Below are 18,291 nucleotides of genomic sequence, written 5' to 3'. Positions count from 1 at the left end.
AAGACAGCTTTCATCACTCCCGATGGCCTGTATGAGTTTAACGTTATGCTTTCGGGCTTTGCAATGCTCCCGCTACCTTCGAGCGCATGATTATTACCATTCTTCGCGGACACAAGTGGAAGACTTGTTTATGTTACCTGGATAACATAGTCGTTTTCTCACAGGATTTTCCGACACATCTCGTCCGGCTGCATGACATCCTGACCTGTCTCACTTCAGCTGGCCTACAGCTCAACCTCAAGGAGTGCTGTTTCGCTGCCTGAAAATTAACTGTTTTGCGTCACGTTGTCTCGAAAGACAGCATCCTTCCTGTTCCCGACAAGTATCGCGCAGTCGCCGAGTTTCCGAAGACCACATCTATAAAGGCCCTGCGAAGTTTCATAGGCCTGTGCTCTTATTTTGGACACTTCGTGCGAAATTTCGCCTTCATTATCGCACCCTTGACGAAGCTGCTTATTGCAACCATAGGCATTTTCGCGCGGTCATCAGCATGCGATGAAGCATTTGACAAGTTACGCGAGTTGCTTTCTTCCCCGCCGATTTCTCGCCATTACGACCAAACTGCGGCGACAGAGGTTCACACCGACGCCAGTGGTGTCGGCCTTGGTGCGGTCTTGGCCCAACGAAAAGCCACGAACGAAGAATACGTCGCGGCTTGTGCCAGCCATACCCTTAAAAAAGCTGAGATGAATTACTCCGTTACAGAGAAGGAATGCTTAGCCATCATTTGGGGATAGGCCAAGTTTCGTCCTTATCTCTACGGCCGTCCTTTCAGCATCAGCACTGACCATCACGCCCTTTGTAGAAATCACGCCCTCCTTGAAAGACCCGTCGGGCTTCCTCGGACGTTGGGCGCTTCGCCTACAGGAATACGACATCCGTGCCGTATACCGCTCTGGTCGAAAACATTCCGACGCTGACGCGCTCTCCCGCTCGCCGATGACACCTGATGTGGCTTCTCTTTCCGTTCCTTCTCGAACCTCAGACCCGTCACTACTGACCGCTATTGACATGCCTTCCGAGCAACGCAAGGACCCATCGCTCGCCCTGCTTCTCGACTACCTTGCCGCTCCATCGGTCGTTCTTTCAACGCGGACGTTACGCCGTCAAGCAGCCCACTTTGGCGTGCGAGACAACACCCTCTACCACCGCAACTGTATGCCTGACGGTCGGAAATGGCTTCTGGCTATCCCTCGTCACATGCGCTCCTATATGTGCGCGTACTTCCATGCTGACCCTCCAAGCGCCCACGCTGGCTTCTTAAAAACGTTCATAAGGCTACGTCAACAATATTATTGGCGTGGAATGTATCAGTTTGGGCAGCAATACGTTCAATCATGCACCGCCTTTCAGCAAAGCGAACCCCCCCCCCCCCCTGCGCCCTACTGGCCCACTACAGTCGCTTCTGTGACCTGCTCGACCGTTCGACCGCGAAGGCATCTACCTCTATGGCCCGCTCTCATCCAGCGGATGTGAAAACCACTGGATTATTGTTGTCGTCGATCACCTGACGCGCTACGCCGAGACCGCGGCTCTCCCAGCCGCGACCGCGCGCGAAGTTGCGATGTTCATTCTTCGCAACTTCGTCCTTCGCCACGGTGCTCCTAGAGAACTACTCAGTGATAGGGCTAGTGTCTTCTTGTCAGAAGCGATACAATCCCTCCTTCGCGAGTGCCGGATCATTCACCGGAAGTCGACCGCGTATCACCCCCAAACGAACGGTCTCACGGAGCGCTTCAACCGAACGCTGGGCGACATGTTGGGGATGTACGTCTCGTCCGACCACACGAATTGGGACACCGTACGCCCGTTCGTCACTTTCGCTTATAACACCGCGGCACAAGTGACCACCGGATGTTCACCTTTTTTCTCTTGTATGGGCGTGAGCCTTCGTGTCCTCTGGATACTACCCTGCCCTACCGACCTGACGCTTCCGAGTGCACAACTATTTCAGAAGTCGCCCGATACGCTGAAGATTGCCGCCAGCTGGCTCGTTCGTTGATCAGCGAGGATCAGGGGCGTCAGAAGACAAGACGCGACAGTCATCAGGCCACGCCCACGTTCTCTGCTGCTTCCCTTGTTTGGCTATGGATACCGCCTCACACGCCTGGCCTTTCTTCTAAGCTACTTGCGCGGTACCACGGTCCGTAAGGGATCAATCGACGCCTCCTGCCCTATGAACTATATAGTTGAGCCCGTCACACCATCGCCGGACCTTCGTTGTCGAGGTCGCGAGACAGTGCATGTTAGCCGGCTGAAGCCTTATTTCGATCCCGTCATCCTCGCTGCTCCCTGAGTCGCCAGGCTGGCTCCGTCTCACACCCGGAGCCAATGCAATGAAGCAGACGCGCCTCGTGTTTCGGATAGCGGCTCAGAGACGACGACCCGTGCTGTGATTTGCGAGAGCACTCGGGTAGTTCGCTTCGGCTAGGCTGCTGCCTATCGGCTGTTCCTCGCCTTCATTTAAACATCATTAAAATATATATAGTTCGGCAGGACGTTTGTCCAGTGAGCTCCTGAACACTTTGTATTGTTTTGAAGGCGGTTTCAATCGTGGATCAGTGCCCTCAAAAAGAAGCGTGTAATGCTAAGGCATCTCCTGCATTTACCACTAAATCGCCATTGACTTTATTAGGCTTCTGTAGTTTACGCACGCTATTTTTACGTACGTGATTTGAGAACTTTAGTGTTCCTAAAGTTTACATACGCTAGGAAATAGCGCTGTCCAACATAGCGACAATCATGGCTGACGGTTCAGCGTGAACTCTCCTGATGGCTACGCTCTCTCTATTGTTTATCGCCAGGAACTGTTGAAGGGACCTTTCGCTTCCTCTAAACTCGCCTGAAACTTTAGTTATGAGTGCATGGCGCGTCCTATCTCGTGAGATCGTTCGGGAAATTCTACCGACTCTGGTCTGACGCGACGCGTCGGCGTAGGCATCGCAGTATGTTCGCTAATGAATTATCAGGATCGACGATGTTTTGAACGTGATACCAGATGGCGCCCAGTCTTTTACGTTTTTCCTGTGCTTTGTTAGCGTATGTTAAAATTTAATTGTTGACGCACATTGTAAGTACTGCAAGAAGTGCTTGCATATAACACACGTAAGTTGCCGAACGCTTTGATAAGATTGTCTATTATGAACTGTATTTTATATGAGACTCTAATGGCTTTCAGTTATCTCTCATACGTACGAAACATGCGAGTCGTAAGCGCCAAAGCTGCTTAAATGGTCGGGGGTGAAAGTGCAGCTGCCGATGTGACAAAGCTTCTTTTTCCCAAGTGTTTGTCCCATTTTGCAACCACTTTAGCTAATTGCATTTCCAGCATAACAATTGGGAGGCGTTTTTCTTACGTATAATTCAAGTGTAAGAGGTTTTTGTGCATACCCGCACCGTTGCTCCTGGAAGACAGAGAGGTGTTACCATCACTTATGTGATGTGATTTGTGATATTCCTAAGCGCTTGGGCACTCGGATACTCCGTTGACGTTATAGTACGTACGTAATACGTCTAATATTTTCATCACTATGTACGCGCGAAAGTGCAAAAGCTGCCCCTTTGGTTCTGTGCGAATTTGCAACATTGGAATGCTCTTTTTCTCAATCCTTGTGATCCAAAACATTGGGGGAGGGTACCAACTGAGTTGTTAGCATTTGAGCTAATGTGAGCAAAACATTGCGAATGGCGTACAATGACTGAGAAGAACGGAAACCGAGGTGGTGGTGTTTGTTGCTCGTCGCAACAATATTAATTAAATCGGCAATGAGGCCATGGAAAGTATAGGAGAAGTTAACTGTGGTCCTAGTTGGTATGATAAAGGCGAAGTGAACTGACAGGGGTGCTGCCGGTGGGAACAGCACCATCAACCTGTGCAGTACGCGTATGGTGCCTTACCAATTGAGCAACGTCGATGGCTGTTACCACGTCTACAGTCTTGAGTATTTGTGTTTGAGTACTGGATGTGGGCCTGGAAATGCTGACAAGCACCACGCGTGGCCATGGTTGCGGAATTGTCACATCATTTTTACCAAAGGTGCCCCGCACTAGGTGAACAGTAGGAGCAGGCTGCTGGCCAGTAGCTCTTCGGATGCTTCATAAATGCATTGCCGCTTCCATCTGGGGAGATCATTTTTGTTTGTCGCAGCCACATGGGGCCAACCGGGAATAAAGCGAAGGAAAGAATAGGGGAACCGAACTGTGGTCCCAATTAAAATGTAGAAATAATGAAGAAGTGTTAATTGGCCTCGGAATTGCTGCATATCATTCAAAGCAACAGGTTGTTTCCTTTATGCTTTCCATGGCATCGCCGTCGGATGTCTATCTGTGAATTATATACCGCACACACAGGCTACGAATAAATGACAACATAGAAAACATAGCTATGCATTGGCCACAATACTCATCACAATATTCAAAACACACAATCACCAATTACACAGCCATTGTTGCTAATAAAGAGTTCAAAGCGTATATTTCATGAAGTGTGCAGAGAACAATAAAGCCTTACTAACACTATTAACAAAAAGAATAACCATAACTTATAATTCGATGCAAATACAGAATACAAAACAGAAGTCGGCCAAAGCTACATTGGGCTTGACTGGCAGAACCTGCGATACAGCTTTGAACCATATATCTTTAAAACGGAACGCGACAGAAAAAAAACTAACAAACATACTCCGAAGTACTAAACCGAGCTGCAAGAAACACTAACTCTCTACTGGAGATAATCAGCGTATAAATTTGACACACAGTAATGGCAAGTAATCAACGGTAACGACGATATATATCAAACATAAACGCGAGACGCTGTGCAAAGATGAGAGAATACGTACATTTTACAATGTTTTAGATTTTAACAATAAAAGATAAAAAAATAAAGGTGTACCAGAACCAATTGTATAGTTTAAAACGCATTGTTTGAAGTCAAACGTTAGTTTCCTTAGCGCTCTTCAAAGCCTATGTTTAGTTGTGGGTGATAATTTGCGGTGCAGTAATTAGGGCTACATATTAGGCACAAAGAACTCGCCCCTTTTGTCAAGGTATCTGGTCGCACAGTGTTGTATTTTCATTACCGCTACTTGGGTCTGAGGCAGCGAAATACCATGTAGGGTATTCTGAATTGATTCTTCCAGAAATGTTTAATCATGATGGCTTTAATCAATGTAGACCTAAACCTCCGCATGGCCAATATTTCGAAATTGTCCGTGGACTCGTGAAGCAGCAAAACATAAAATATAACTTTTAGTACACAGTGTCAGAAAGCTTTGATTCTGTATTCACGTTGAATGGCGCATGCTCAAACGCAGTAATGCCGTAGCTCTGTACAACGCAAGCTATTGTATGCAAAGTTGTTTTTCTTATCGATAATGGCATGAAGTAACCTCTTTCACATAACAAGAATGGCACCGCGCGTAGTCTTTAGCAGATGCAGTTGAGTAGCGTGCTCCGCGTTAGATCGCTGTAAAATTATGTGCCAAATACTTTTAGAGACGCGTAACCAATAGGATCACAGGCAAATCTGGAAGAACAGTATGTATGAAGTAGCATTCCCTGATTCAGCGGTGCGTTATTTAAAGTGGTATGGAAGCAGATTGATTTTAGAGACATTAGTACTCGTCAAATTCGGCTCAAACGCGTCCATTGCTTTAATGTCGCATGTTGTAGGCCAGAATACGAGTCCGTCTGTTGCAGTGCCCAAGATAGAAGAGCAGTATCGACAGCATACTGAAGAACGTGAACAGGAATTCCATTAGGAAGAACACTGACACGGATGGAACAGTGGTGGGTAAAGTTATCAGCCGTAGGGCACACCTGCTTTGAGTGGTACGTTACAGCTCTGGAAACGGCGTGTAGAAACCTACCGAAATTGATCTGTAAGAAAGATTCCGAGAGATAAAAAGGAACCCCGAAACCTTGCTTGAGAAATCTTTTCCAGTGAGAGCTGCTTTGCTTATATTTAAGGATAACACGCATGTAACCTAGCCTCAGTCAATGCGAAAGTAAAGGGTGTCCCAAAAGATTTGACGAAATCTTTGCATCAATGCAGAATAAATCTATTTTTGCCTCTAAAGAATGCTATTTTCATATTTGGATCGTGATGGTAGTGTACGAGCGAGGAGGGCCTGTCTCTTCAATTATTCAGCTCCGGCCAAGTTCCGGCCGAATGTTCTTCAAATAATCACCAGCGTTGTACAAAGTCAGCGTCCCTCTTTTTCCGGCGCAGCATGTACTGGGATAAGATGAAAGTGTCGGTGAAGAAATCGTCGCCAGGTGGCGGCAGCCACAACCGGGCCTCGGACGTGCTGATCGCCGAGCTGGAGAAACTGCGTCGTCTGACTTTCCACCCTTACCTGCTGTGGCCGTTGGCCATTAGCCCGGTTCACAGCATGGACGATGTGCTGCTGGTCTTCGAGTGCGTGCACCTGGGCAGCCTTTACGAGGTCCTACATGGCGACGGGGAAGGGCGTCGCCTGCAGGCTCAGGGATCCGCTGTCGTCAGCCGAGGCTGTCTGCTGCTGGTGATGCAGCAGGTTTGCGAAGCGCTGCTGTTCCTGCACAGCAGGCGATGGGTGCACGGCTGCGTGTCGTCGCATTGCGTCTACCTGGTGGCGCCTTGCCTAGGAAAGCTCGGTAACTTGGAGTTCCTGCAGAGAAGGTGCGTAGGCGCGATGTTATGCGCGAAAAGTTGAGCAGATTGTTCATTTTTTGAAAGGGCACTATAAGGTGAACGGCTGCATTAGTAAATCGCCAGTCAGTATAAGGCGTACTAAGTTGTGGGATGGCTCATTAGTAAGTCGCCAGTCAGTATAAGGCGTACTAAGTTGTGGGATGACTCAGTTTATGTGAGTGCTGCAAAGGTCAGGACGATATTTTCGCTGCACTATGACCAATCGCCGTAAGATCGGTTCCGTCGTATAGGTTCCTCCTAAATGTAGGACGCGGGCTGATTTCCTCGGAGAGTCAACGCGGGCGGCTTTTTGGCGAGAAAACCCTGAAAAGCGGGTACACACGTGTCGCCGCCGAAAACTCGCCCTCGCTGAGACTTTTCGAGCTAGATGGGAAGCATGCGAGAAGATGGGCTTTAGAAAAATTGACCGACGATCACGATAATCGCTAATGCGAAAGTTGAGCGCAGCTCAATACGTGTTTTCCTTTCTGGATGTATTGGTTGGCGTGGACAATCTGTCTCGTGCGGCACGTTGCCAACGGGGCCAAGTGTGCCGCGACAGCCTCGCTAATCTGGCGATCGCGAGAGCCAGCGCGTAAGTGACGCGTGGGCAGATTCACAGCAGCAGCCGCCGAGAGACCTGCCAGAAGAAGCGCGCTACTCTGGCGTCATGTCACAGCTATCGTCGCCGCACTATGGTTCTTACACTATCGCCATACCGTCCTCCGCCGCTTTCCACCTCATGGCTCCGCTGCACCCTCCTGTCCGCTTTCCTCCTCGCGCCTTTCAACCCTAGCTGTGCTCCGCGTTCGTTTTCTTCTTTCGCTGTGCTCGTTCGCTCGGTTACTCCGCCGACGCCAACGCTCGCCGCTGAAACGGGCCCACGAAGATGGCAAGGTATGGTAGCGCGCCGGAAAGTAACTGGACTCGAAGGAGAATGCTTCGCAATAAAAACTGTAAACAAGGAAGTGTTTCACAGGAAGGAAGAGACATCAAGTGATGAACAATGGTCCAATAAGAGCTGTCTAAAGCTAGCGTTTCGACAAGTGATTGGTTTGAGGCACTGCCTTGTTTACACTCTTCTTATTGCGATAGCAAGTATACGGACACTCCAGCCGCATTTTTGCCGCCACCGTGGTGTTCCATATAAAGTCCAATGGCGATAAAACCGTCGCTGCGCGTCATGTGCTGTATGTGCGAATTAAAGCACGCGAGGGAAGCCGACGATCGAGGCTCAATCTGGCGCCAGAGTTGCCAGATTTGGCTATTACTAGGCAAATTGGGCTACTTTTTGTCCGAGTTGGCGTCAGAATTTTCCTTTTCGCTATGTGGCTCTTGTTAGGCTACATCTTCTTCCTGTGTAAAAAAAAGTAAAAATAGTTAAGCAGAAATAAAAAGCACGCTGGAATAAAAATGCAGACGACAGTAGGTTAAAGAAATTGAGCGCGTCTGCTAGAAAATCAAAATTTGCTAGTTCTATGTGAGAGAGCACATATGCATGTCAAAAGGTCAAGGATCGCGTCGTTCTGATAATTTTAATTACGAAAGCTGGCCTCATGAAACGCGCCTCCATCCCCGAACGAACGCTACCCGCACGCGCGTGCCAGCGAACATAGACTGTTGCTGTCTCCAGATGTGAGCTTTCGGCGTCCTACGTTTTAAGCATGAGATGCTTTTAGCTCCCGTTGACGGTGCGCCGCGGGTGACCTCGGCGCCAGAACAGAGGGAGAACACCGAGCTGAACCTAACCGAAATTTGCCGAATTTTCTGCCTGCCGCATGGCGCCTACGTGCACTCTTAGACAAGATATACGTCCTTTGGGGCGTATATCTGCCGCGCAACAATAATCGTCATCTGCCTTGCTTGCGTTTCCTTTCTGGAAAAGGCCCCGTCCCCTACTTTCATGTCTGGAATGCAATGTCATGCTGATAATGCGCATGCAGTTCGTTACTGGGAAGTACCGGCCTCGCAGCGTTAAACAAAGGAAATGCGGACAAGAGAGATGATGTTTATTGTTGTGGGGCAAGATACCACCCAAAGAGTGAAATTTTGTTTTAGAGTGTGGCAATTCGCTCGGACCCTTCCTGCCCAAATTGCAGCTGCTCCAACGCCAACGTAGAACATATCCTCTTCCGTTGCCCCACAGCCTCCACAGCCATTCATTCCCTACACAACTCCAAACCCTCCTCCTATCTTTGCAATCAGTACCAGTATGAATTGCCGCCGTCGAACGAGTGTTCAGCCAAGTCTCGCTCATTAAAACCGACCTTCGAAATAGAATGTCGAACAGGACATTGGTGGCGCTCCGCCACGTGAAGTTTGGCTGGCCTGGAACGGAGGCTGCTGCAAAAATTTTAAACCGGGCCAAGAATTTTTGTTCCGTTTCAGATCTGACATTTTATATGGACCAAGTAGTTCCACTTCGCAATAAGCTCGGGATGCTTAATCATAGCAAACTTTTTATTCTATATGTCGTACTAGATTTTGTACGAACCGCCATCTATTGTGTTAGACTTTGTCTTTCATTTTTTTGTTGTGTTTCGTTTAGTGCATCGTGTGGTGTTAAGCGAAATTATCATGAGCTGTAAGTAATAATACTGAGCGCCTGAGTGCATGCCATTGCGTAGCGTGTTTAGTGCGCGGTGCTATTTGTGTGTTGTTTTTTGTGATATTTTGGTGCTCTGGGAAAAATAAAACAGTTCATTCGCAATGAAGACCGTATTTGCCTTATGAATTTGCCTGCCCGCCAGCGTTTCTGCACTTCTTGCGCTTGTGCAGCATTTGTTTTCTGTGCCGCATGGCCTCCGTGACGATGCGCGCGAAGGTCATAAGCGTGGTCAAGCGTGGAAAAGCTAACATGTAGGTATCCTTGCCGAAATTCGATATGCATAGGATATGACTTCACAAAAAGACAAAGCTTTTTGGCTACTTTTGGGCCACCCACAAGTTTCGCGTTTGGCTACATTTGGGCTACTGCAGAGGCCAATTTGGCTAGGTGTGGTTGCAGCGATCTGGCAACCCTGTCTGGCGCACGCAAAGGAGAAAGCGAAGAGAAAACGCGCCGTTTTCCATCGCGCGAAAGGCCGAAGAGGGAAGGAATCGAGGGAGGGGAAGGGCGGCATTGTGCCAGAGAACTCTGTGGTTGCGCTCCAGCAGCAACTGCGCATTTCGCGACCGGGCGCACAAGCAACTAACGGTAGGGTCTCGATCTCACTCGCCTTGTGTCACACGGGTACATTTGGAAGGCCTTCCAGTCGACGGCCTTCGAAACGCCACAACTCTGTCGACTCAAAGGAGTTCTCGCGCTGCTACACGGCACTTTTGAAAGGCCGTTGAGTGGTTCAGGCGTTTCTCGCAAAATTGTGTGGTGCTGGGAATCTTTATTTCTGTTTTGATGCCACGAAAAGTTAAACAACATTAAAACCTTTTAAAATTACTATAATTTCTTTTATGTTTGTTTATACAATAAAATAATTTCTTTATACATCGCTATACATATATGTTTAGTTTCTAAGTTGTTGAGTAGCGAAACTGCGGCAACGTTTGCGCCGCTCGATGCGGCAGCCGTTTTGGTGTGTGTTCGCACATGTCAAGCGGCAAAAATACTTTATTGAATAATTAATAACACTCATATATAGTATTTTTAGAGCATTTTGGTTTGATTTGTTTTTTTTAACCGTGAGTACGAGCACACTGTGAACGAGAGGGCATCTACGCTCTGTTCCCGCTTCCGTTGTTCAAAGGCCATCGAGATTTCGATGGAGTTGTAAGGTGCTCCGTTGACTCGATAGACTATTGACTCGGCGGCCTTCGAAACGGCCCGTGTGGCAGCTCGAACTTGACCTTTGAGTCAAGTGACTATCGGTTGGAAGGCCTTCCAAACGCCCGTATTACACGGGTATTATATGGAGGAAAGCGGGGAGGCAGCGCGGGAGGAAGGGGGGCGGCGGCTTCAACTCCACCAACAAGTGCGTACATTGCACGGTCGCGCTCGCCGTATCTTGAAAGCGATCTGCAGATGGCTCATACCATAGTGCGCACTGTCTTTTCACCGCTCTTGCGTTGAAGCGATAGGCCGCACGATGGTCACTTCGCTCGCTGCTGCCAGCCACAATACACACCAGCCTTTGGACGAGTGTCCGCGCTCATCGAGTGTGATGCGTTGATGTTTGCTTGTGCACGCTGACACCATGCTTGGTAGCTGAGTTAGTAAGCGAATGTTTCCAAGTTTATACGACCGATAAAACTACTATCCTAACTTCGTATATCTTAGTATTCTTCGCCTTTCGGGAGAAACTGTGTCTTTTTTAAGAATCACGTACATATCTTACACTCATCGGAGTTACGTCCCACACTATTACAGTGTTGACTCTCATGTCCACGGCACTCTTTCTCGCGCTAATCTGGCGTGTATTCTTCCATTTTCCAACCACTGCAGTGAGCAGGCAGGAGGAGGAGGAAGGCGTGCTTCTTCTTCGTCGGCGGACGTGCCGTACCGTCCTCCGGACAAGGAGTTCCTCGACTACTACTACCCTTGGCTCGCCCCCGAGGTGCTTATGCGCCGCCGGCCCACCATGCTGGCCGACCTGTACCAGTTCGTCGCTGTGCTCTGGGAAGTCTGCACAGGTGAGCGGGCGAAGTCCTCCATATTCGTGCGCGCCCTTTCACCTCGATGCTTGGGGTTTGTCTACGACTTGTGTGGTGGAGCACGGCAACGTCGCTGAGAAATATTTCGCAGCCGTGTACAACGACCAGTTTTGCTTTTGACTGCTGCCTTACTGGAACACAAACAGCACCTGCTATGCGACATGCTCGTTACTTCACACGTCCCCTAAGGCCGCCACTACAAGGTGCGTATGTATAGTGCAACAAGTCAATCTTTTGGAAATGCTTCATTTTTACTTTATCGTAGCTATCCTTGCAGTCCCTGCATTTCCGGCTTTACTATTCGAAATGATTCTGCTTTGCACAGCGTGCGAAGAGGCAAGTCCACTCGGGATTGCACAGCGCAGCAATAACGGTGACCCGCTGCTTTTCGTCGTATACCAATCTGGGGTGGTGAAGTAGGCTGCGATGCACGCACGTTTTAGCAATCTGTTTCGTAAATAGTAGGCAGTGCTACTGAAGTCAAAAAATACACCTGTCAATATTCACATTCGCGATCGAGTACGTGCAGCACATAAGAAAGAAAGATGTAGGTGCGCGTTATGTATTTGTGTGTATCCTTACATTTTAACATCTTCATGTCGCAAAAAAATGACATGCCTCCCAAATGGAAAACATCACAGGCGTCAATCGATTACCACCCAATGAGCGGAGCAACACGTTTCTGTGACTAACAGCCGCAGTACACCACACTTGCTTGTGCAACTGAAACGTAGTATTTGACATCGTGTGTGCGCAGGGTAGCCCCCCCCCCCAAAAAAAAATGGCTGCACAACCCATTTCACGATGACTGTCGACGGTAATGCATTAGAATGGAACCAATACTGCGACCGTCGAAACGACCTATGTATGAGGCGTGTACTGTAGCGTGTTACGTTTCGCCTCCGACGTGCGGTATAGCCGGCGCGGATGCAACGGACGCCGGGGCTTCGCTCACAGCGGCGGACATTTTGGCCAGTTCAGCGCTGCAGCAACGTTTCCTGCCAAGCGCGTCCAGGCATGTTTCAATGCCACGTGTCTTCGTGTGTGTGTGTGCATGTTGGTGCCCACGCTTGTCAAAGCGCGGCAGCCGGGGAGAGGAGCTCCCCAACTGTGAAGCGAGGAGGTCTGACCGGCGCCGGCCCGGCGGGTGCGTCACTTCTTGTCACTACGTGTCCGTGCGCCGCCGTCACGTGCACCTCTATCGAGGCGTTCCTTCTTGCCCTCGACTCCGAGAGTATACAAGCAGCTGCCCCCGGACGCCAAGAGAGAGGCTTCGATTTCTTCCGTCGAGTAACGTGGTCTCCCGTTTCTCCACTTCGGTCGACCTGACCGGCCGCTCTTTTGCGATGCTAGAATAAATAATTTGTTCTGTTAGCACTCGACTCATCCTTTGCCAAGACCTTCGGATGCTTCCAGCTGTGCCACAGGCCGCCAGGCCAACGCTACCCTTGGGGCTTGCGACCCATTTGCAACAACTGTTTGCCAGCGGTGAGATCGCGACAATGGAGGCCATCAGCGAAGATATGCTGTCGACTGAATGCTAAGCAGCACAGCGACCATCCGGGAGCAGTGCAACGAGCCCTGTGTGATGACTGGTTGCCTGCAGCGGAACGACTGCGCTGAATTCTTGGCTGCGAGGTTTGGTGAGTGCGGGACTTGCTTCTTCTGAGTTTTGCCAGGCTTTTGTTAGTGTCAGAAACAGAGCTAGTAATTGTGGTTGTCGTTGCTGCCGGGTTAGTTTGCGGCAAGACAATAGTAGGCAGTAGAGAAAGCAGCATTCAGAGCAGCCATGGATTGGAAGTCGTTGCGCAAACCGAAATTGCTGGAGCTTGCAAGAGAGTTGGGTCTGGATGTCTCAGACAAACTCAGAAAACAAGAACTGCTAAGGGCTATTCTTGAGTTAGAAGCTGAGGATGACGAGCTGTCGGAATGCCTTGAGACCTTTGAGGAGAGGGAGACAGCAAAAAGAGAAAGACAGGAGCGCGAACGTAAAGAGCAAAAAGAGAAAGACAGGAGCGCGAACGTAAAGAGCAAAAAGAGAAAAAAAAAGCGGAGCACGACCGTCAACACGCTTTGGAAATGAAGCGTTTCGAGGTAGAGATGGAACGCGCTCGTAATGGAAGTCAGGCACACCGTGCAGGAGAACGAGTATCGTTCAAAATGACTGACCTGATGCGGCCGTTTAAGCTTGGAGAGGACATTGGTTTGTTCCTGGTTAACTTTGAGCGAACGTGCGAGAAGCAGGGGTTCTCTCGGGAAACGTGGCCACAGCGCTTGCTCACTTTGTTACCCGGCGAGGCGGCCGACGTAGTCGCTCGCTTGAAGAGAGAGGAGGCAGAGGATTTCGACCAAGTGAAATCGAGTCTGCTAAAAAAGTATAGGCTGTCAGCGGAGGCGTTCCGTCGGAAGTTTCGGGAAAATGAGAAAGGCAAAAGTGAGTCATATACAGAGTTTGCCTACAGGCTTATGTCAAACATGCAGGAGTGGCTCAAAGAAGAGAAAGCGTTTGGTGACCACGAGAAAGTTCTGCAGTGTTTCGGGCTGGAACAGTTTTATAGTCGGTTACCTGAGAACGTGCGGTACTGGGTCTTGGATAGGCCAGACGTTAGTACGGTGGCTAAAGCCGCTGAGCTAGCCGAGGAGTTTGTGACGCGTCGGGCTCGCGGAGCTAAGGACGGTCAAAAGGGTGAATTTGGCTCCAAGTTTGAGAGGCCGAAGTTCACACCCATGAGAGCAAGGGGGAACACACGGAGTGCGGATGCCAGTGAAAGCAGTCCGACCGAACCTAAGGAGACGGCGGCAGCCGAAGCCGAACGCAGAAAGCGGTTCGAGACGAGGCAAGCGCGCGTGTGTTATACGTGCCAGAAGCCGGGTCACTTTTCGGCGCAGTGTCCGGAAACAAAAACAAAAGTCGTGTTTTTGTCATTATGCAGCACTGACGAGAACATGAAGCTTCTCGAGCCTTACATGCGAGACCTCCTCGGGAACGGGAAAGAGTGCCGAGTGCTTCGCGATTCCGCAGCTACGACGGATGTAGTTCACCCCTCTTACGTGGAACCCGATATGTTCACGGGCGAGTGCGCATGGATCAAGCAAGCCGTGGAAGCTCATAGCGTGTGTCTGCCCGTAGCAAAAACGCTTATTGAAGGACCTTTCGGAGCGCTTGAGACGGAGGCCGCAGTGTCATCTATGCTGCCCCCCAGTACCCGTACCTATTTTCGAACAGGTCCGATCATCTCCTGCGCGAAAAGGGGCTTTTGTTTGGTGAGGCTAGCGTTCAGGCCTTAACCAGATCGAAGGTTCGGGAGCTCGCTGCAAAGGCGGTAGTTGCGGGGCCGACGTTGTCGAACAATGAGAAAGGGTCGGAGGCGCAGCAAGCTGATATTCAGAGCACGTCCGAACTGAATAAAATTGAGCCTGTAGCGTTGAAGGCACCAGATACTGGAGAGGAAATGCCCGACACGGGAAAGTTAGAAGGGCTATCTGCAGATTTGCTCATCGCGCCTACGTCAGATGGACTTAATAGGTTGCTAAAAGTCAGCCGGTCGGCTTTGATAGCCGAGCAAAAAAAGGATGGCAGCCTAGAAAACATGCGCTGCAATGTCAAGGAAGGTATCGCCAAGAAAAATGCTCGTTTTGTGGAAAGAAGTGGGGTCCTGTACCGGAAGTATGTAGACCGCAGGGGAGTGGAGTTCGATCAGCTGATGGTGCCTCAGTGCTACCGTCAGGATCTGTTGCGCTTGTCGCTGGGGGTTCGTGGTCCGGACACCTAGGAGTTAAGAAGACTAAGGACTGTCTCTTGCAAGAGTACTATTGGCCAGGGTGTTTTCGTGACGCAGAACACTTTGAGAGGACATGTGACACCTATCAGCGGGTGGGCAAACCAGGGGAGAAATCGAGGGCGCCGTTGAAATTGGTTCTTATCATTGCGGAGCCTTTTAGACGACTTGTTATTGATACAGTGGGACCTCTACCGGTAACAACCACGGGGTACAGACACATTTTGACTGTGATCTGCCCAGCGACAAAGTTCCCTGAAGCAGTACCGCTTAAAGAACTAAGCTCAGTTGAGATAGTCAATGCACTACTGTCCATATTTGCGCGAGTTGGTTTTCCTGCGGAAATCCAGTCAGATCAGGGCACAGTGTTTACTAGCACTTTGACGACAGCCTTTCTCGAAAGGTGTGGGGTAAAGCTGTTACACAGCTCAGTGTACCACCCACAGTCGAATTCCGTTGAGAAGCTCCACTCCGTCATGAAGCGCGTGTTGAGAGCATTGGGTTTTGAACAACAAACGGACTGGGAGCTGTGTCTGCCTGGGGTGATGTTTGCATTAAGGACCGCGCCGCATGCGCAACGGGGTTTTCGCCAGCTGAGCTGGTGTACGGTCGCTCGCTGCGGTCTCCACTTCGCATGCTTCGACACTCGTGGGAAGGCAGGGGCGACGACCCATTCGTGGTGGAGTACGTGCTTAGGCTCCTCGAACGCTTAAGAAGGGCACAGGGGTTGTCAGGTGAAGCAATGGCAAAGGCCCAGCAGAGGGCCAAGGTTTATTATGATCGGACAGCCAGGGCCCGTCGTTTTGAGGTAGGCGATGAGGTAATGATATTGCGCACATCGCTAAAAAACAAACTCGACGTGCAGTGGCAGGGCCCAGCACAGGTCGTTCAAAAACTGTCGGACGTTAACTACGTGGTGAGTCTGCCAGGAAAACGGAAAGCACAGCAAGTTTACCACTGTAATCAGCTCAAACCCTATAGACAACGGGAAGCAGTGGAGTGTATGATGGTAAACGTTCCCGAAGAGCTTCCGGTCGAGCTTCCGGGACTAGGCTCAGTGACGAACAGGGAAGACACCGATCAAGTCATTAGTGACTTAATCAGTAAAGCACCGCTGTCGCCTGAGCAGAAAACCGAACTACACCAGCTCTTACAAGAGTTTCAAGGTTAGTTCTCTGAGAGGCCTGGTAGGACTTCTGTCCGTACTCATGAAATAGAACTTACCTCCCCAGAGCCAGTACGATCAAAGGCGTACCGGGTGTCACCGCGCCAGCGCGATATTATGGAGGCTGAGGTAAAGAAAATGCTACAGCTGGGTGTTATTGAGGCGGGTGAGATTGATTATACCTCCCCTTTGATTTTAGTTGAGGTGCCGGACAAGGAACCTTGTCCTTGCGTCTACTACGGCAGGCTTAATTCCATCACTAAGGATCAAATTTATCCGATCCCTAACATCGAGGAGCGCCTTTAGAAAGTTAGTATCGCTCAGTTTATTTCCACCCTAGATCTTGTCAGGGGTTATTGGCAGGTTCCACTTACAGAAGACGCTGGTAGGTATGGGGTGTTCATTTCACCAATGGGAACATTCCGTCCTAAAGTTTTGAGTTTTGGTTTGAAGAACGCGCCATACTGCTTTTCAAGCCTCATGGACAAAGTGTTGCGGGGACAGGAAGAATTCGCTTTACCGTATTTAGACGACGTACCGATATTCTCCGCATCCTGGTCTGCGCATATGGCATACTTGCGGGCAGTGCTAACCCGCCTGCGCGAAGCGGGCTTGACAGTCAAGGCTCCCAAGTGCCAGTTAGCACAGGCCGAGGTTGTCTACCTCGGTCACGTGATTGGACGGGGTTGTCGCCGCCCCTCTGAAATAAAGGTGGCTGCTATGCGAGACTTCCCGCAACCGCGCACGAATACCGATATTCGGTTGTTCTTAGGTGTCGCCGGCTACTATCAGAGGTACATCCCCAGGTACTCTGATATCGCGGCTCCCCTGACGGATGCTCTAAGAAAAACAGAGCCCCAAACAGTCGTCTGGGACGAGACATGGGAAAAAGCTTTTAGCGCCCTAAAGAGCGCCCTAACAAGCCAGCCTGTGCTACGATCGCCAGACTACACAAAAGGGTTCGTTGTTCAGTGCAATGCTAGTGAGCGAGGCATGGGCGTTGTACTGTGCCAACGGGAAAATGGAGAAGTGGAACACCCCGTCCTGTATGCTAGTCTTAAGCGGACCAGTCGTGAGCAGCCGTACAGCGCCACCGAGAAAGAGTGTGCGTGTCTCGTGTGGGCCGTTCAGAAATTGTCATGCTACCTAGCCGGCTCGAGGTTTATCATTGAGAGGGATCCCTGCCCTCTCCAATGGCTGCAGACCACCTCTTCCAAAAATGGCCGCCTCCTGCGCTGGAGCCTCGCTTTGCAACAATAGTCCTTTGAGGTGCGTTACAAAAAGGGGAGTCCCAACGGTAACGCCGATGGCTTAAGTCGAGGCCCCCTAACGTAGGAATCAGCCTCAAAGTTGTTTGTTACTGATGTTTTTCTTCCTGAGGCAGTATTTTTAACATGTTTTTGTTTAGGGTTTCAAAGTCATGACGTACATTCTAGTGCAATTTTCCAATTTGTGGACGCGTTCTGAGTGCTGCTAGACTACTGTAAGGAACTAGGCAGTAGTATAAAAGGGGAAAGAGCCTGGCATGTCTTAGTGAGGGTTGTGTCGTGCTTGCTGATTGAGCGGTTGAGTTTCGGCGTAGTTCTAACGCTTGCTGGGAACGAGAACAAAAATGGCAACGCTCCCGAAGTCACTTTGCAGTGTCCTATGTGAACCTGAACGTGAGAACGAGGCCTTCTCTGTGCGCTGCACTCAAGAAAGGCCGAGGGACGACCGACTTCGGTTATGAGCATCATCGAGCGACATCCCTCCGGACAGCGGATGCAGTCCCCTGACCATCGTGATCTCCTTCTCCCGGCGGGGCGGTCTGTTACGTTTCGCCTCCGACGTGCGGTATAGCCGGCGCGGATGCAACGGACGCCGGGGCTTCGTTCACAGCGGCGGTAATTTCGGCCAGTTCAGCGCTGCCGCAACGCTTCCTGCCAAGCGCGTCCAGGCATGTTTCAATGCCACGTGTCTTCGCGTATGTGTGTGCATGTTGGTGGCCACGCTTGTCAAAGTGCCGCAGCCGGGGAGAGGAGCTCCCC

General features: G+C 50.2%; 1 protein-coding gene across 1 annotated transcript in view; it reads left to right on the top strand.

Annotated features, from left to right (window-relative positions):
- Window positions 1-18,291, top strand: part of LOC142568104 (inactive serine/threonine-protein kinase TEX14-like) — a 254,356-nt gene that overhangs the window by 173,148 nt on the left and 62,917 nt on the right. The window contains exons 4-5 of the mRNA XM_075678187.1: window positions 6,230-6,661; window positions 11,112-11,299. Coding sequence (XP_075534302.1) covers window positions 6,230-6,661; window positions 11,112-11,299 — 620 coding nt within the window. The remainder of the gene's footprint in view (window positions 1-6,229; window positions 6,662-11,111; window positions 11,300-18,291) is intronic.

Source organism: Dermacentor variabilis, unplaced genomic scaffold (assembly GCF_050947875.1).
Source record: "Dermacentor variabilis isolate Ectoservices unplaced genomic scaffold, ASM5094787v1 scaffold_16, whole genome shotgun sequence".
In the NCBI taxonomy this organism is placed as follows: domain Eukaryota; kingdom Metazoa; phylum Arthropoda; class Arachnida; order Ixodida; family Ixodidae; genus Dermacentor; species Dermacentor variabilis.
This window is presented reverse-complemented; position numbering and strand designations above follow the sequence as displayed.